This window comes from Dama dama, chromosome 19, assembly GCF_033118175.1.
Source record: "Dama dama isolate Ldn47 chromosome 19, ASM3311817v1, whole genome shotgun sequence".
Taxonomy (NCBI): domain Eukaryota; kingdom Metazoa; phylum Chordata; class Mammalia; order Artiodactyla; family Cervidae; genus Dama; species Dama dama.
Genome location: NC_083699.1, coordinates 77,526,292 through 77,546,431, shown reverse-complemented (window position 1 = coordinate 77,546,431; position 20,140 = coordinate 77,526,292). Strand labels below are relative to the sequence as shown.

General features: G+C 44.8%; 1 protein-coding gene across 1 annotated transcript in view; it reads right to left on the bottom strand.

The window, feature by feature from the left end:
- Positions 1–20,140, bottom strand: part of DSCAM (DS cell adhesion molecule) — a 664,082-nt gene that overhangs the window by 115,551 nt on the left and 528,391 nt on the right. The window contains exons 16-17 of the mRNA XM_061168054.1: positions 16,438–16,508; positions 439–679 (exon numbers count right to left, since the gene is read on the bottom strand). Coding sequence (XP_061024037.1) covers positions 439–679; positions 16,438–16,508 — 312 coding nt within the window. The remainder of the gene's footprint in view (positions 1–438; positions 680–16,437; positions 16,509–20,140) is intronic.

The window sequence follows — 20,140 nt, the reverse complement described above, 5'->3', positions numbered from 1 at the left end:
GGCGGTCACCGTGAGATTAGATCCCGGAAGCCTGCTCATGTCTGTTCTCTGGTCTTAGAATGCTTGAAAATAAAAAACAATGATTAAAAAAGAAGAAGAAAGAAAGAAAAAAAAAGGGGGGGGGGGGAGCCCTCCTTAACATTGACTTATGAGACATTTTTAGAAAATCGGATTTCTACATTGTGCCCAGACTGCTCCAGTCATAGAGGAAGGTTTGAATTCACTTGGGAGAAGCCCACCTCTTGGGCTTGAAATGCAGGAGAAAGGTGCTGAAAAGGGAGTGGATTCGGCTTTTCCATCAGGATGCGTCCAGGGCGCCGAATCCAGGCAGCCCGCGAGTTAATTAGGACATGCTCCCCAGCGCTGGAAGAAAGCCCCGGTTCCAGTCGGCTAGGCTGACATCACCCCTGCACAGCTTCCGGGGGGCCAGGCACCTACCGTCCTCGAGGGTGGTGGTGATGATTTCCTGAGAAGAAGGCCCCGTCCCGGCCCGGTTGCAGGCCTGCACCACCAGGCCGTACTGGGTGAACTTGTTGAGGTTGTCCAGGGTGTAAATCTCACTGTCCCCCGTGGTGTCGATACTGATGATGTTGAACTGGAAGTTCCCCCCGGTGCTGTACTCCCGGTAACCAATCTGGTAGCCACGGATAATCCCGTTTTGCAAATGTTTCTTGGGAGCCTGAGCAGGAAAGAGAAGAACAAATACCATATATTAACGCATATATGTGGAATCTTAAAAAAAAAAAAATGGTACAGACAAATCTGTTTGCAGGGCAGGATAGAGATGCTGACATAGATAATGGACATATAGACACAGGCGGGAATGAGAGGGTAGGATGAATTGAGACAGTAGCATTGACATATATACACCACCATGTGTAAAATAGACAGCTAGTGGAAAGCTGCTGTATATTGCAGGGAGCTCAGCTCTGCGCTCTGTGATGACCTAGAGGGCTGGGAAGGGGGGGGGAGAGGGAGGTTCACGTAGGAGGGGATATATGTACACGTGTAGCTGATTCACATTGTTTTACAGTAGAAACTAACACGACATTGTAAAGAGACTTTATTCTGATTAAAAAAAATTATACAGAAAAAAAAAAAGGAATATTTGAGGTGGGACAGGAGGTAAATCAGCGCCTGCCTACCTCATAGGGAGCCAAAAATGAAATTGAATAAGCATGAAAATCATACAGATGTGACAGTAGTAAGAGCAGCTACAGCAGCAAACTCATTCCTAGAGGATGTTTGTGGCTGGATACACCCAGCCCTCCCCACAGCCTGGGACGCAGCACCTCAGGACCCTCATGGTCACAGGAGACCACACAAACAGGAGAGACAGGAGGGGAATCCGAGGCACAGCCTGTGTACCCAGTTCCTCTGTCAAGCTGCAGGGCCGCTGGCTGCTCTAAGTGGTGGTGGAGTTTCAAAAGACAGATTGAGTTTGCGGTACCTCAGCCTACATCAACCATCATCTGGTGAGACGGATGTTCATGTGTTCACCCAGCAAAATTGACTGAGATCCACTCTGCCACATGGTCCCAACAGAAGTGACTTTTTTAAAAAGGTCCCTGCCTGCATGGAGCTTATACTCTCATGGAATATTCCAGAATAAAGGTGTTTCCAGGTTGAAAGCTGAATGTGAACAGGGGTCCACCCCTGGCAAGAAGGCAAACCTCTTTCATTAAGGTCTGAGTCATTCTGGAATCATTTTATGGTGATTTAAGCTGGGTAAGGAAAGGCTGGAGCTAGCTTCTCTCTGATAAGGATAAAGGGGTCAGTCTAGTAGAAGACAGAACGGTTTTCACTGCTATGTTGAATTTATTTAATTTTTTTAAGAATCCAGACTTTTTTCAAGTATGTTTTAAGAACAACATCAAAGTGATTCTCTATAGTGACAGAGGTATTATAAGTTTTCAGACAATCAACAGATATATGGGTGTATGTGTGAGTATGTGTGTGTCTTTGTATTATGTCTGTGTGTGCATATGTAGGAGCATATATGTGTATGCGTGTGAATGTGTCTGTGCACGTGTGTGTATTTGAGTACAAGTTGTGGATCTCTCAGGGCTCTGAAAAGCTTTCTCAGCCCTGAAAATGTTTACAACCCTGTTGGAGAGAGGAAATAAACACTTAGGAAGCTGGAGAGAAATCTGAAGTGCCCAAGTGTGTGGCAGTGGACAGGAGGCTAGCAGGCATCCAGAAAGTGGTGAAATGAGAGTGGTCTGAAGCAGTCAGAAGATGCTGACCACAGGCGGGCCTGGAAGGATGGCCAGGGCTCCGGAAAGGGAGGGAGGGCGTGGGGTGAGAGAGAGACAGAGCAGCAAGAATGGACGGTGGGGAGAGATGAGGAGTGCACAGGGTGAGGAATGGCAGGCAGAGAACAGACAAGGTGGATCTGCCCTGGCTGGGGCAGGGCTGGCGGATCGCCCTGGACAACCGACAGGAAGAAGTTCAAGAGCAGATAGCAGCACGAATTCAGCAAATGTCTGTGAACTGCTCATTACGCCGGCTTCCTCATGGAATGAATGTCTTCAGCTGTCTTTAGGAATCTGAGTTACACAAGAGCAGTAAAATCCCATCTTTTTTCCAAGCAAGTTTCCTCATTTATTGTTTTCTTGGATCCCATTGCTTTTCTCAACAGCCCATTGGGTATCATGCGTCTGCATAGTCTAAATAGATATCAAAGAAACAGCCCTGGAAACCAACATTTCTGCAGTCAAGTTGGAACTTACAGACCTTGATGTAAAAGCTCACACCTTTTTTATCAGAAGCAGATGTCTGTGCTTTCCTGTTTTGCATCAATGAATCACAACTTTTCATCTTGCTTTTCGCTTTGCTAAAAATCAGATCTAAAGATTTCAGATTTTGAGACTTCCATTACCTGGAATTTGTTTTACCTCAATTGCTTAACCAATTAACCAGTTAACAATTTAACCAATTAATAAAATTAATTTCCCTCCAAAAGCCATGGATAAATCAAATGTAAAACAAAGATATTCCTCCTATTTCACATAGTTTTTTCATGTTAAATACATCACTCACCCAAATGTAAAGAATTTTTTTTTAAATTTATAAAGTATTCTAATTTTTCAATGGGCTCCCTGTGGCAATTTAAGACTCCCTAAGATGCCAAGTCTGGATCCCAGGACAGGAGCTGTGGAGTCTGATCAGGTAGGAGGTAAATACCCACAAGAGAGTGTTTGCACAGAGCACCCAGTTTAGCCGAATCTTCTATAAGCAGAGGGCCCTGCTGGCTGACATTTCCCTTCTTGGATTCAGGGGGATTAATCACACCTGTGATCTGGCTGCACAGGTAGGTGGAGATATCTTTCTTTTTTCTCTCTCCATGGGTGAAAACACACTCTAACTAGCTTAAGCAGAGGTTTAGTTCTGGTTGAGTTTAAATATTTTGAGCAGAATAAATATAATATTTTTTACATTTTTCATAGAAATACATTTTAGTCCTGCTAATTCTGCAGCAGTAGGAAGGTTATTTTTGCTTAGTAGGTTCTTCTGCAAAATATTTTGTAGAAAATATTTTTTATAATACTAAAAGTATATAGCCAATCTTCCTATGTAATTGCTATTCAAATTTTGATGACATTCCTATCTAAGTCAAGTTGAAATTTGTTTTTGTTTCCCACATGGTCGTCTTCATACTCTACAGAGTTTAGTGTCTGATTTTTTCATTTAATATGCTATTATGATCATATTTCATGTTTATGGTCTTTAAAAATCATATGCCATGTTTTATTGAACCATTTTTCCATCGTGGGGGATATTGTTTTTTGTAACTTATTTCCTATCACAAATTAACCTTTGTGATACAGTGCATCTGTTTAAGTTTGTTTATTGGACTGAAGTCCCAGAAGTGGATGGGTGTCTTATTTCAAGGAATCGTGTTTCAACTGACTGTTAATGAGATAGCATTATTTGTTGTTATTTTTTCAGATGTGGTAACTAACTTAAGGGATTGTGTTTATCACAAAGAACAAGGGAGAGAATTCCCCTCCAGGTTTCTGGATATTCTGATTTTGAAGAGATATATGTTGAATAGATACAGGTGAGTTATTTGAGGGTATACATTTGAAGGTATGTATATGGAGTGAGAAGTCAAGTGGGCCCTAGGAAAAATCACTATGAACAAAGCTAGGTGGAATTCCAGCTGAGCTATCTCAAATCCTAAAAGATGATGCTTTTAAAGTACTGCACTCAGTAAATCTATGGCTGATTCATGTCAATGTATGGCAAAAACCACTACAATACTGTAAAGTAATTAGCCTCCAACTAGTAAAATAAATGAAAAAAAAAAAAAGTACTGTACTCAATATGCTAGCAAATTTGGAAAACTCAATGGTGGCCCCAGGACTGGAAAAGGTCAGTTTTCATTCCAATCCCAAAGAAGGACAATGCCAAAAATGTTCAAACTACTGCAAAATTGCATTCATTTCATATGCTATCAAAGTAATTCTCAAATTTGCAAAGCTAGGCTTCAACAGTATGTGAACTGAGAACTTCCAAATATTCAAGTCGGATTTAGAAAAGGCAGAGGAATCAGAGATCAAATTGCCAACATCCATTGGATGGTAGAAAAAGAGAATTCCAGAAAAACATCTCCTTCTGCTTCACTGACTATGCTAAAGCCTTTGACTGTGTATATCACAACAAGCTGTGGAAAATTCTTATCAGATGGGAATATAAGACATCTTACCTGCCTCCTGTGAAACCTGCATGCAGGTCAAGAAGCAACTGTTAGGACCAGGCATGGAACAATGGACTGGTTCCAAATTGAGAAAGGAGTATGTCAAGGGTGTATATTGTTACCCTCCTTATTTAACCTGTATGCAGAGCAGAGTTCAGTTCAGTTCAGTCACTCAGTCATGTCCAACTTTTTGCGACTCCATGGACTGCAGCAAACCAGGCCTCCCTGCCCATCACCAACTCCTGGAGTTTGCTCAGACTCATGTCTATCAAGTTGGTGATGCCATCTAACCATCTCATCCTTGTTGTCTCCTTCTCCTCCTGCCTTCAATCATTACCAGCATCAAGGTTTTTCCCAATGAGTCAGTTTTTCACCAATACTTTGGTGGCTAAAGTATTGGAACCTCAGCATCAGTCTTTCCAATGAATTATTAGGACTGATTTCCTTTAGGATGAACTGGTTGGATCTCCTTGCAATCCAAGGGACTCTCAAGAGTCTTTTCCAACACCACAGTTCAAAAGCATCAGTTTGTCAGCACTCAGGTTTCTTTATGGTCCAACTCTCACATCCATACATGACTACTGGAAAAGCCACAGTTTTGACTAGATGGATATGCAGAGTACATTATGTGAAATGCTGAGCTGGATGTAGCATAAGCTGGAATCAAGATTGCTGGGAGAAAAATCAATAATCAATCTCAGATATACAGATGACACCACTTTCATGGCAGAAAGTGAAGAGGAACTAAAGAGCCTCTTGATGAAAGTGAAAGAAAAGAGTGAAGAAGCTGGCTTAAAACTCAACATTCAAAAAACTAAGATCATGGCATCTGGTCCTATCACTTCATGGCAAACAGATGGGGAAACAACAGAAATAGTAACAAATTTTACTTTCTTGGGCTCCACAATCACTGTAGATGGTGAATGCAGCCTTGAAATCAAGAGACACTTGCTCCTTGGAAAAAAATCCATGAAAAACCTAGATAGCATATTAAAAAGCAGAGACATTCCTTTGCTGACAAAGGTCCCTATAGTCAAAGCTATGGCGTGCTGCAGTCCACGGGGTCGCCAAGAGTCAGACACGACTGAGTGACTAAACAACAACCATCAGCTCAGCAAGAACTGACCACCTCCATCTCCTCTTATGGTCACCCTGAACATATCAAATATCTGGATTCCAAGAACTTGACTGCAAGCACCAAGAGCACAAATATTCCTAAAAAAAAATCTGAAATCTGATCCACTGCCCTGGCCACATCAGGACTTCAGCACAGTGGCCGTTCTCAAAAAGTGTTATTGTAGATAAAGAAGAGACTGGTTCTGAGCATTTCTTGTTGTTCAGTCACTCAGTCATGTGACTCCTTGCAACCCCATGGACTGCAGCACACCAGGTTTCCCTGTCCTTCACCGTCTTCCATAGTTTGTTCAAATTCATGTCCATCAAGTCGTTGATGCCATCCAACCATCTCATCCTCTGTCACCCCCTTCTTCTCCTGCCCTCAATCTTTCCCACCATCAGGGTCTTTTCCAATGAGTCAGCTCTTCACCATCACCTGGCCAAAGTATTAAAACTTCAGCTTCAGCATCAGTCTTTCCAATGAAGATTCAGAGTTGATTTCCTTTAGGGATTGACTGATTTGATCATCTGAGCATTTATGAGGTCTAAAAAAGTGATGGGTAAGAATGACCATAGGTGAAGGTTTATATCTTACTGAATATAAGTAAGTGGTAGGAATGAGGAGGGTATAAAGGCAGAGGAGCTGCCTAGACACCAGACCCATGACACAGCTCTTTAACAAAGGCCTGGGTCAGCCAGTTCAGAGGGAATTCTTAGGCAGTGTGTCCCAGTCTGGACACTGGGTGCAAGTTGAGATCTGGTTTCCATGCCGATATGTTACATGGTGGCCAATCCATCAAGATGGGAGATCCAGACAAGATTTGAAGGAATGTGAAAGTGTTAATTGCTCAGTCATGTCCCACTCTTTGTGACTCCATGGACTGTAGCCCACCAGGCTCCCCTGTCCATGGAATTTTCCAGGCAAGAATACTGGAGTGGGTTGTCTTTTCCTTCTCCAGGGGATCTTCCTGACCCAGCTATTGAACCTGGGTCTCCTGCATTACCGGCAGATTCTTTACCATCTGAGCAGGATTTGCAGGGGTCCATGTCATTTCCTAGGCCATATCAGGGAAGAAAATAACTTCTGAAGAGCTAATTTATCTGGAAAATGTTGTCAATTTTTGTTTCCTGCTTAAAATAAGGATTCCAGAAGTCTCTTCACTTGTCAGCCAACCAGTGGGTTATACAAGTTTACAATAAGGATCCTTGAAGACAGGCCAATGGATTTATAGCAAACCTCTCCTGGCAACCAGCCCTCTCAATACCTATTAGGGAAGACGTTAGAAAATAAGTGATTGGAAAAAACAAACAACCTAAAGCGAAGGAGGGCTCCCTTTACTCCATAATCAAGAATTCAAGAATCTGAGTGTCTTTGCAGGCAGGAAGATGCTGCTGTTTACAGATGGCTTTGACGTGTGAGTGTTCTGGTTTTATGTTTTCTCAAATCCCTTCGAATGCACTGCAATTCCAAAAGAAGGCTTTAGCTGTCCACTGCTGTTTCTCTTGTGAGAACTCATTATTTTTCTGTGTTGAATTTTCCTCTTCCTTTCCTTCACCTTTGCATCAGGAACGATTCAGACCTCTTTTCATTTGTCTCATTTATCTGCCTTCTGTGGCACTCTCTCTCCCCTTCCAGCCTTGGCAATTTTTTTTTTTCCTCCTGTGGTCTCCCTAAACAGCCTTCTTTCATCTTTCCAGGAGCTCTTTCTCCAGCCTCCAAATCCCTCCCAACCCCCACTTCCTTTAAGAAACTGTCTCTTTTGATCTCCATGACAACAGGAGCCCTGTGTCAATTTATTCCTGTGGTTCGCAAGTGCTTGTATTTTACGTGTCCACCGCAATCAGCCTGCAAGCTGCCTGTGGCAGAGTTTCTGCTCATTACAGAGATGGGAAAATCAGGGATGAGCAAACGCTTACAGCACCACCAGCGTGGATGTGATGGATTAGAAGCGGCATCTCCAGTTCAGAAAACCACCGACCAGGTCCTATTTCCAGCATGCTCCCCTCCCCCTGCTCTCTGCTGGTGGGTGAGTGGACCGTCCTGGATGTCAACATCCAGCTGCTGGCCTGGGGAGCCCGAGGCCTCCACTGCAGAGTCCCACACTTGGAACACTGCATCAAGCCAGCATGTCGAGTGACTCAGTTGAAAAATGATTGAAAACATTTCCTTCAGCTTCCTGCAGATTCACTTAAAATGTCACGTGTCCTCACTTCCCTTTTATTACAGAGGTGGAGACAGTCTTTCATCTCTGTGTGCTTCCTCCAGTCCCTCTCATTGCTCCCCAATATAAACAGCATAAATTCCATAACTTGCTCAGTGAATGGATGCATTAAATGTAACCACCAGGAGCTGGCGTCTCTTCTATACAAGGCACCATGGGTAGGAGAGACGTACGGTGAATTGTGATTAAAAGAGAGTGTGACGCTGGCAGCACTGAAGGTTGGCACAGGGGGCTGTTGGCACAGAAGGGAAAAGCAAGAGGCGCCTTTTCCCAATGGGAGCAGGGGGATTCCCAAGAAGAGGGCCGTGGACCCGGCTGTGCCTGGTGAGGGTACAAGAAATGACCCAGGGATGGAGGGTAGGGTACTTCAGGGAGGGGTCCGCAGGAATTTCTGGGGGGCTTGGGGGGAATGGTAGGAATGTGGGGAAGCTAGGGAAAAGCTGGGGCCCCACCCAGATCTGCTGATGTCAGAAACACATTCTGCAAGGAGGTGGCTACTGGTCTGAGTGTTAATAAGCCCTCCCCAGGGTTCTGAGCATGCTCAGATCTGAGAACCAGTGTTGTCATCACTAAAAAATCATGAAATGGTTTAGGACTGGCCTTGCTTGGGATGGACTATTTAGTTAAGAACCAACAGCTGTGCATTCCCTAGTTTTTCAGACCCCCCAAGAACCCTCTCTTTGGTCTCTACAGAACAGAAGGGAATGAATACAATTAGGATTGTAAGCCTTTTGAGGTCTTAGGAGTCAGAAGGCAGCAAAGGGGCTGCTTCACAGGGTGGGCAGGATGGAGGGGGAATAGATGCTTCATTGGTCAGAGCCCTGCTGGGGCTCTGCTGGCCCGATCGACTGAGAGAGCATTCATTGTCTTCTACAAGGGATGTGCGTGGCCAGGCAGCTCCCCCTTCAATGTTACTGCTCATTGAGGAACAGGTAAAGAACAAGGGGCCAGCCACATGGTGTGAAATAAAAACTGGATGTGTGATCTGACAATGAGACACCCTTTGGACAGCAAGGAGATCAAACCAGTCAATCCTAAAGGAAATCAACCCTGAATATTCATTGGAAGGACTGATGCTGAAGCTAAGCTCCAATACTTTGGCCACCTGATATGAAAAACGGACTCACTGGAAAAGACCCTGATGCTGGGAAAGCTAGAAGGCAGGAGGAGAGGGGGACGACAGAGAATGAGATGGTTGGATGGCATCACCGACTCAATGGACATGAGTTTGAGCAAATTCTAGTAGATGGTAAAGTACAGGGAAGCCTGGGGTGCTGCAGTCCACAGGGTTGAAAAGAGTCGGACACGACTTAGCAAACAATTGAACAACAAAAACAACAAAGGCGCTCAAGAAGGAACCATGAATGACTAAGTGTTTGAACTGTACACTATCTGAAGAGGCCAAGAACTTGGCCTTGGAGCTGATGGTCACCATAGGCTGGTCAGACTTGGCAGCCAAGGAGGAGATGGCAGCCAAGGGTATGCTTTGGCTTGGAACACAAATGCAGAATTTTAGAAACAGGTTTGGAGAATGTTGTGGGATGAACTTGAGATTAACTACTACATACCAGGGCCCATTTATTCTATTTCTAATCTTAAGGGTGGCTCTCATCTCATTCATTCGTTCACACATTCATTTATTTATCCCACCAACAAACAACTGTTAGGTAGCTACTCTTGCTAGACCCCTCCTTTTTTTGAATTCTGCTGTCCTTTGTAAGGCCCACTCTTTGGGAGCAACATAGAATATTTCTCACCAGCTGTATAAGTTTATCCAGTGGTTTCTGCTGATGGTCTAACAGAGGAATTCACAGCACATGTGCAGACCAGGATCAGTTTGTATCTACCAGCTCTGAGGTCTCCAGGAATAACCCCCACCTAACATCAGGGCCTCTAGAGGCCCTGTCTCCTTCCTAAGGGTCTATGTCCAACTAGCTCAGCAAAGCTAGAGAAGACTTCTGAGACATGAACTCTGCCAGAAGGGTGATGGCTAAGTGTCCCAGAGCCTGGTGGTAGAGTCAATCAGAGAGAACTGGAAGGGCCAGGGGAGATGCCCTGGGTTCAGACCAGGGAGAGAGTGAGGAGGGCACTGTGGAAGTTTCTGTGGGGCAATGAAGGGCATAGCCAAGGCCCAGCCAGGAAAGAATTCATTTAGTGACTGATTTAGACAGTGTATTAAAAAGCAGAAACATTACATTGCCAGTGAAGGTCCATACAGTCAAAGCTATAGTTTTTTCCAGTAGTTGTATATGGCTGTGAGAGTTGGACCATAAAGAAAGCTAAACACTGAAGAACTGATGCTTTCAAACTGTGGTCCTGGAGAAGACTCTTGAGAGTCCCTTGGACTGCAAGGAGATCAAACCAGTCAGTCCTAAAGGAAATCAACTCTGAATATTCATTGGAAGGACTGATGCTGAAGCTGAAGCTCCAAAACTTTGGCCACCTGATGGTGAAGAGCTGACTCATTGGAAAAGACCCTGATGCTAGGAAAGATTGAGGGCAGGAGGAGAAGGGGGTGACAGAGGATGAGATGGTTGGATGGCATCATTGACTCAATAGACATGAGTTTGAGCAAACTCTGGGAGATGGTGAAAGACAGGGAAGCCTGGCATGCTATAGTCCACAGGGTTGCAAAGAGTCGGACACGACTGAGCGACTGAACAACAACAACAAAATTATTAGAAAGGACTGTGCTTTCCAGAGCATCAGAGGGGCCAGCATCCAGGGTAGAGCAAAAAATCAGGGTTGTTATTCAAGGGGCCAGCCTGCATATCCTAAAATGCTCTTCCGGCCTTCATCCTTCGTGGCTGTCAAGGCAGCACAGAGTGATGATTACAGATAAGGCTCCAATGTGCTGTTGTTTATCCGCCTATGACATAATGAAAAGGAGACACAGATTGGACCTAATGGAAGGGTTCAAGCTTCAGCAGTGATAAATCAAGTTACTTGTTCAAGATCATTTCTACTAAATGTGGAGATGGGAATAATATCTAATTATTTTGAAATCTAATCCAGCACTTTCATGCTGTATCAGAATATTGTTATTATCTGTAATTTACCTGCCATAGATGCATTTAACCTAATGCTAATCCTACTTCATATGTAATATAATAAAATCCTGTCCAGTTATATTGTTACACATGCTCTTTATTTTCACATGCATGCTAAGTTGCTTCAGTCGCGTCCGACTCTTCGTGACCTCATGGTCTGTAGCCTGCCAGGCTCCTCTGTCCACAGGATTCTGCAGGTAGGAATACTGGAATGGGTTGCCATTTCCTACTCCAGGGGATCTTCTCAAGCTAGGAATCGAACCCACATCTCCTGTGTCTCCTGCATTGGCAGGCGGGTTCTTTACCACTAAGTGGCACCTGGGAAGCCTTATTTTCACTGCAAATATTAAATATTCACATATGTATGACACCAAGGTTTCATTGGTAACATGCCTAGGGTACTCAATAGACAATCAAATGAATTTTAATATTATCCTGCCATAAGCAATTTTTATCTTAATGTCCAAACTTTGGAAGCCAATCCACTTGTAAAAATGTGATGCTGATATAAATAAAGACCTATGACCAGTTACCAGTCAATATCCAAAATGCTCTTTTGATTCCAACCTTGAAGTTCCTATTTACTACTTTTAATTGCATTTCTGATAATACATTCCAACCATCAATGCACAAATATCACCCTTACCTCCAAGTTTATTGTGACCTAACAGTCAGTAACTTGTTTATGAGCTAACTATTCTGAAACAGAACAAGGAAAGTGTCTGTCCTCAGGTCTCTTGTTCTATGCCAGGTTCATCTAGGCTCCAAGTGAAGCCTTCAGAAGACACCTTCTGCAAGGACTGCCAGCTGATGAATGGAGTTGGCCCTAATCTGAGCCCTTGGTTCAAGTTCAGCTGATGTCCTGTCAGGGCAAATGAGTCGAGAGGACTGGCCTTTTCACTGGGATTGGACAGAGACAAGCCTCCTGGGCTGTGAATCAGCCAACCTGTCTTCCCAGCATGCCCAGGTGTGGGCTGGTATCCCACACTCTTGGCGTCTCAGCAGCCTTTGTGAAGCTGGCCAGCATCTGCTTGCTGCCCTTTGAGGCTGGGCACTAAGGGGATTGCCTGCTTAGGCTGGGAGGCCAGCCAGGACCTTTGGGGCAGGCAGGCTGGCAGCTCTGTTTTGGGGTAGAGAACTGGAGTTCTAGGAAAAGACCATTCATATGGCTAAACCAAGAGGGCTGATCAGTGGGGAGGTGGGGAGAGGGGCAGAGTATACCCCAAATGAAGCAAATAAGCAATGAGTAGCTTTATGAAGGGCATCTGTATAATTTCTACATGTGCAAAAAAGTAAGATGTTAACTTAGTCATGTAGGGCTTTTTAGGGCATCCAGAGTTTTCCAAAGGAAAGGGAACCCCTCCTGACATGCATATTTTAATGTGAAGGTGAACAATGAGAAGTCCATGGGTTTACCTAACAAATATTTACCGTGCTGCTACTGGAAATATAAAGAACAACAAAACATGCCCTCTCCAATCACAGGGCCTATGGTCTAGTCAATTGTAAGAGGTTGAGAGAATAGCCCTATGTTATGCGGATGATCAAAACATTTTGAAATCAGTTTGGATTTTTCTTCTCGCATTATAGGGGAAGAGGTTAAACTTATCAATATGAGAATGACTGACAATTCCTTAAATATTTGTCAGGCATGTTGGTCATGGGGATTTTTAATAAAAATGCTGAAAATCCAACTCTAGAACCAGTTGATTACTTCATAAAAGAAATGCAAATTTTGTGATTTTTCACAGCCTAAGGAGAGAGTTAAAAATTAAAGCGAGGGCTTAAATATTAAGTAAAACTAATTCCAAGGCAGCTCTTGAATTTCCTCTGACTGGGGGAGCAAGGAGGTCAACTTAATGCCCAGTTTTGTCAAGGTTAATTTTACAGTTTGGAAAGAAAGTGGTCGTAGGTAAAAGTGGACAGGTTACTTTATATCCTTTAATTTTAGTGAGGCTCAGTTACATTTATAACATGAGGCTGGAAGGTGCTGAAAAGGAAATAATATTTGTTGAACCCTTCCACGCACAAGCACAATCTTGGCATTTCACATACATTAGCACATCTGTTGCTTCTAAGCCCAGCCGGCAGAGTCAGATAGCCAAGAGAGCCAGAGGTCCTCCACTGGACAGTCAGGAGCCTCCAGACCTTGAGCAATTCCCTGCCTCCTTGGGTATGTACTCAGTCACTCAGTTGTATCTGACTCTTTGTGATGCCATGGACTGTAGCTCACCAGGCTCCTCTGTCCTTGGGATTCTCTAGGCAAGAATACTGGAGTAGGTTGCCATTTCTTTCTCCAGGGCATCTTCCTGACCCAGGGATTTAATGGGCGTCTCTTGCATCTCCTGCATTGGCAGGCAGATTCTTTACTGCTGCCCTGGATGTAGAAGTCAAGTGGCATCTGCTGCTTATTATAGCGTTGCTATGAAGGTCATTGGCAATAAGGCAGTTTAGTTTTTAAATGACAAACTAAGCCATTTTCCCCTGTAAGAGTTCATCTCTGAAATATAGACTAGATAGTAATGATGCCTCGATTTGCTGGAATTGTGGAGATAAGGCACTCTATGGAGTTAAAAGTGTCATTCAGAGTGTTGCTGTTGTCTGGTCGCTAAGTTGTGTCCAACTCTTTGCAACCCCATGGACTGTTGCCTGGCAGGCTCCTCTGTCCATGGGATTTTCTTCATCTTCCATCATACAGACAAGTTCTTGGGCATCTTCCTGTGTGCTTACCATTGACCTTCAGGAGGTTTAGTGTCTAAACTGGCTATATTCCTCCCTAAAGCCCGGAGCTGTTCTTTCCTCTGAGCAACTAACACACCTTCAGTTAATACACTCTCTTTTTCTTTCCTTCCTTCTTTCTCCTCCTTTCCTGTTAGCCTCTTTTTTTAAGATTTTTTTTTTTTGATGTGGACCATTTTTAAAGTCTTATTTAAACTTATTACAATATTGCTCCTGTTTTTTAAGCTTTGGTTTTTAGGCTGTGCAGCATATGGGATCTCAGCTCTCTGACCAAGGATCGAACCCGTACCCCCTGCATTGGAAGGTGAAGTCTTAACCACAGGACTGCCAGGGGAAGTCCTTCCTATCAGTCTCCTTACACAAAATGTCAATCTGGAGCTTTGGTACCATAAAATAAAGGCTTATTTTATGCAACACATGGTACTTTGGATCACTTAGTATCGCCTACAGTTAGATTGAATTGGTGACGCACTTTCATGACACAATCAGGCCAGTGTGAAATGACAGCTCCACGGGCAGCCCCTCCTCCACTCAGGGGTTCAATCACCACATCTCTGTCTGCAGCCCGCCACCCTGGAATAAATCAAGGTTCCATGAATAGGACAGTACGGCTGGTTCAGTCTAACTCAGGAAAGGCCTCCTTTCAATAACCCACAACTTGTTCATCCGTTTGACATTCAGAAGACATTTAGCTGCAATCTACTGACTTTTCCTGCTGCTTCTCTACAGAGACAGAAGGGATACAATACCTTTTAAAGCCTCTGAAGTTTCTATTTTTAGTTATAAGAGCTCTGGGGACAGATTCTGCTCTGCTGCAGGACACAGAAGGCTCTAGGGCCTGCTGTAATAGCTGGTCTTTTCAGTGGCAAAATGCAAGAGAATGCGGAGGGCTGGTGGGGGAAAGTTCCCAGGCTTGAACGCAAGACAGAGTGAGTCAGCATTCGCTTTGCAGCATGGCCGGGCTGTGTGGGGGGCTGGGGCCCGCTGAGCGCCTTTCATCACGAGGCGAGTGATGCTCACGGCTGGCGGATGTCCTCACAAAGACCCTCGGCCCCCTCCCTACCTGGCTCTGCCTGCCCTGTCTGAGCATTTGAACGTGTGCTGCCCACAGGGATGACAGCTCAGCAGCCAAGCCTGAGAAAAGCCAACACAAAGGGGCTGGCCGCGCTGACGTGTGTTTACATCCAAGGTGGTGTCCACCCCAGCCATGAAAATCCTTTATTAGTAGTAGCATTATAGACGCTGGTCATTTTATGAAACAGCTGATGCTAGAAGGAAAAAGAAAAACACAGCAAGAGGTGCAATGGATGAGGTTTCTCAGGGGGACGTGAGGTGTGCAGGTTAAAGACCTTACTGCGGCTCTTACCTTCTCTAAGGGAGACACAGGAAAGAGGGTGAGGAAAGAGGGAAGAAGCAAATGAGAAAAGTGCAAAGTGCAACACCAGAAACCAGAAGTGGAAAAGGAAGTGTGGCTTTGCAGACTTTTTGACCCAGCCACGGCATTCTAGATAAAATGGAATTGGAAGGAAGCTGGTTGGCTCCAAGGTCACACGGAGGGCGTGACTAATTAACCAAGCAGATTCACCCACCCCCTAAATGACTGTAGGTTCCCAGGGGCAGCGCTGCCCAGCATGCTAGTTTGTGATGAGTTCAGGCCAGAATATCAGTCAACGCCACATCCTTCAATGAATTTGGCCGTGTAAACCATGTATGCCGGAGGAAGCAGCATGCCAAGTGATGTGGTTGTTTGCACCGTGGCCCAGACTTTCTCTCCCAGCAGCTGGCAATGAGCTCACTGGCAGGCAGTCGATATCTGCTGGCCATGCTGGGGGACCACTGCCTCAGCCGGCAGCTGGCCCAGCGCTCCCCTCCGTGGGCATGCTCGAGGCCACCGCCAGCTAGGGGCATGACCAGGACCGCTGTCCTCTCTGCCACTTGGCAAACTGCCTACCACACAGTCCGTGATTTGGCATTTAGGAAGAGGAATTAGAAAATGTTTCCACTGGGATGAAATTCATGAGTACGGTCACACCTATCTGTTTTTGATTTGCATGAAGACCAGAACTCAGGACCCAATCATGATTCAGAGACGGAAAACATGGTCCAACAACTACAGTCTGTAGATACAGAATCTGCCATAAATACAAAGATCAGATTTTAGTAAGAAAGGTGCTTAGTCTAACTTTACAAGTTTCCTACATGTGAGTGAATCACTTGTTGTACACTGGAAATGAACACAACATTATAAATCAACTATGCATGCATGCTCATTGCTTCAGGCGTGTCTGACTCTTTGTGACACCATGGACTGTAGCCCACCAGGCTCCTCTGTCCATGGGATTCTCCAGGCAAGAATACTGGAGTGGGTTGCCATACCCTCCTCCAGGGGATCTTTCCAATCCAGGGATCGAACCCGCGTCTTCTACATTGCAAGTGGATTCTTCACTGCTAAGCCACCGGGGAAGCCCAGAAAATCAACCATACTCCATAATAAAATAGAAGTTAAAAAAGTGTGGATGCCTTGGCATCATAATACTTAATGTGAGTGAAGGCTCCCACCCACCCCCATAGAGAAAGTGCCAGGAGGACGCGTGCTTGCTGGGTTTACCTTCCAGGTGACCCTGATGCTCTGGGAAGAGATGGGCTCCAGGTGGACTTCCTGAGGTGGGCCGTCAGGAGCTGGAAAGACCAAAACCCACAGGTCAGTTAGAGATAAGTCCAGTGTGTACTGAAACCCACATAACAGGACTCAGGGCCAGAAGAAGCGCCATAGCAGCTTTCGTGGGAAAATCAATTTTGCTGAATCACTGTGCACATTTACCCCGTGCTCACTCGCTTCTAGAAAAAGTGAATTTTGACACATATCTTTGTATTCTTCCTCACCTTGTCTTTGACAACTTGATAAATAAACCATAAGTTAATACACCAGTAAAACAGAAAGTGGCGAAACAATTATTTGATCAAAGTCTATAGTGGCTACGAAGATCCCTCTGGTTCTTCTGGAGACTCTGTTTAGTGATGTGCATTGCAGCACCTGAGGAGACTCAAACTACTTGGGGAGGGAAAAAAAGGATTCTTCTGCCTCTGATTCTCTTTGATGGCTTTAGTTCTCCATTCTTTCCAAGAGAAAACTTACTAACCTGGGGCAGTAGCCACAGAGAGCAGATTGGAGTGGAAGAGAAAAAAAAAAAAGCATGAAATTCACACCAACCTATATCCAGTGGTTATAGGGGTGCCAACCGCCTGCCACGCACAGTCGATCACTCTGTACTAGGAATCCACCCTGTATTACATACACAGCCTAAAACTTAGAGGAGACAGCCATGTCCAGCAGGAGTTTGCAGTCTGATCAGAACAAGGGGCTGAGCACACAGAAGCTGAGGTGATAACCCAGCACACACTCAAGTGTCTTCAGGGAGGTGGAAGCAAAAGGGAACCCAGGGGTCAGCAGGGAGAGACCCCACTGGGTGACCACATATTGTTGGGAGGACAGCTTTACAACCACTGCTGAGCTGTGAACAGGCCATTTCTGTGGATGCAGAGATGCCAGTTTGCAGAAAAGTGAGGAGCACTGGGAGATGAGAAATCAAAAATAGGGAACAGAAACAAGATGGAAGGTTTGGAAAGAAGAGGAAGGGAAAGAATAAGGTCATTTTAGCAGGAACGTGTTTTCCATTTAACAGAGAAAGAAGTTTTGAGTGATGCCACGATGCAGCTACTAAGTTGACGGGCACTTGAATCTTTCTGCCTGAGTTCAAATTCTGGCTCCCTTGCTTAGTAACTTGGAGGTGTTTTGCAGGTGACAATTTTTCTGCACCTCAGTTTCCTTCTTCAGGTAGAGAGTTGGGTCTGCAGGCTGCTCCCTTCCGCTTGGAAGCTCCCCCAGAAACTTACTCACCAGGGGTCTGCCCTCGCTGGGGACACAGCCTCTGTCCCTGACCACCCCCTCCAGCCCAGCAACAGTGCCTGGCACCAGTTTTCAATTCTGTTCCTAAACATTAGTTCTGGTCTTCACTTTACTTCTTTAAAGGGGACGTGGCAACCTTTCGTCCCTCACCCTAACTTTGCACCATCTGTGTCCTGCCTTCCTCTGCAGTTTCTGTGTGCCCCCACCTCCCTGCACCCCACATCCCAGCCACGTCCACCTTCGCAGGGGAAACCTAAACACAACTGCCCCCTGGGCAGGTCGGAGCCTGCCTTTTCCCTCCACCAGTTTCCTGCCTGGGCCCAGGAGCCCCCACCTCGGCTTGGGAACCTCTCACAGCAGGCTCGGGTGTACGTCTGCATATCAGTCTTTCCCTCTTTTCCTAACAGACTCAATCAAAGCTGTGTGGTCTTAGGAACCAAGTCTAGAGTGAGTCCTTGCTTTGATCGGTGCAGCGCTGTGTGGATGCTGAAACTCAGAGCACACTCTCTCTCCCTAGCAGGTCACAGGGACAGTGAGTTTTCTGGGGGTCCTGCAGCCTCTCGGATTTATTGATTCTCCAGGTGCAAAGAGAATGCTAATGCTGAAGTTCATTTCTATACCCAGGGGGAGGGGCTTCCCATGTTGTGATAGTAGTAAAGAAAATCAGGCCTTTCTGCAGGAATATTTCCATATCAGATGCAATGAAAGCGCATGGAACAGGTTTCTCTTAAACATGGAGAAGTTCTGTGGTCAGTGAGAAGCGCGTGGTGTATGCATAAAAATCCATGAAAAAAGTATTTTGAGGTCTGACGGCTACACTAAGACTTGATTATTTTAATTTAATTGTGTGAAGTCAGATTGAACAAGGAGCCTGCTGGTTAGGAATCAGAGGCAACACGGAGTACCTCCCATTCTGGATTCTTTGTCCTTTGATGCAGCCTTTTCAAGGGGTTGGCTGGCAATAGTCAGCTGTCATTTTCTTGTTGAGATACATTCATAATCAAAAACAAAGTTACTAGGAGAGTGTTTAAAAATTCCCTTGATTCTATCAGAAAACATTATGTGTGAACTTTGGGCATTTTGCTTTTTCTGTCTGCTCTTGCATTTTAGGAAGTTCTCCTGTGAAGTGGTCTGGGAACATGGGATAATCCCTGTATCCAGGACAGACCTGACTTTTTTTTTTTTTTGTCCCATCACAAAGCATGTGGGATCTTATTTCCCCAACCAGGGATGGAACCTACACCCCCTGCTTTGAAAGCATGAAGTCTTAATCACTGGACCACCAGGGAAGTTTTCTGTGTGTGTGTGTATGCGCTCCGTCTCTTGCCAGGCTCCTCTGTCCATGGGATTCTCCAGGAAAGAATGCTGGAGTGGGTTGCCATTTCCTCCTCCATGGGATCTTCCTGACCCAGGCATCAAACCTGCATCTCTCTTACTTCTCCTGCATTGGCAGACAGCTTCTTTACCACTTGAATCAACTGGGAAGCCTACAGTCCCAGAGACCTGCCAGTTTATGAGAATACAAAGCCTCTTTGGCTTAGTCTCTCAAGATTTCTGTGGTTTCTTAGTAATTTATTTATTAGTCTGCTTAGTCTCTGATGTGAAGGAATTCAGATCTCTCCTCTCTTAAAATACAGTCATAGGATCTATGTTAAAGGCAGAGACTGAAAGAATGTCACACACATTAGAGTTTTGCCCAATATAATTAGGAAGAGCTTTTGTTTGGGTGCTGAATTTTCTACTTTAAGTTTCTAAAACATTCTAAGACAAGCCCTTTAAAAGTGATACAAAAATGATTCTAGAGAAGAAAATGGCAACCCACTCCAGTATTCTAGCCTGGGAAAGCCCACAGACAGAGGAGCCTGGTGGCCTACAGTCCATGGGGTCACAAAAGAGTCAGACAAGACTGAGTGATTAAATAACAAATAAATCAACTATGCTTCAATAAGGACTTCCCTGGTGGGTCAGACGGTAAAGCCTGCCTTTACCTGCCTACAATGTGGGAGATCCAGGTTCAATCCCTGGGTCGGGAAGATCTCCTGGAGAAGGAAATGGCAACCCACTCCAGTATTCTTGCTTGGAAAATCCCATGGACGGAGGAACCTGGTAGGCTGCAGTCCATGGGAACGCAAAGAGTCGGACATGACTGAGCGACTTCACTTTCACTTATGCTTCAGTAAAATAAATTTTTAAAAAATGACATAAAAAATTAGTCTGCTTCCAGAATTTTAGTGCTTTCCTTACAATGCCTAAGCTGTAATTTTTTTTCATGGATCCTCATCTCATTGCAAAAGGACAATTTCATAAAATTAGAATCCAAGGCAGACTGAATTCCCAATGCTGACATGATTGAAGACCAGCCATTAGGTATCCACTGATTTAACTAAATTTGAAAATTGTGTGG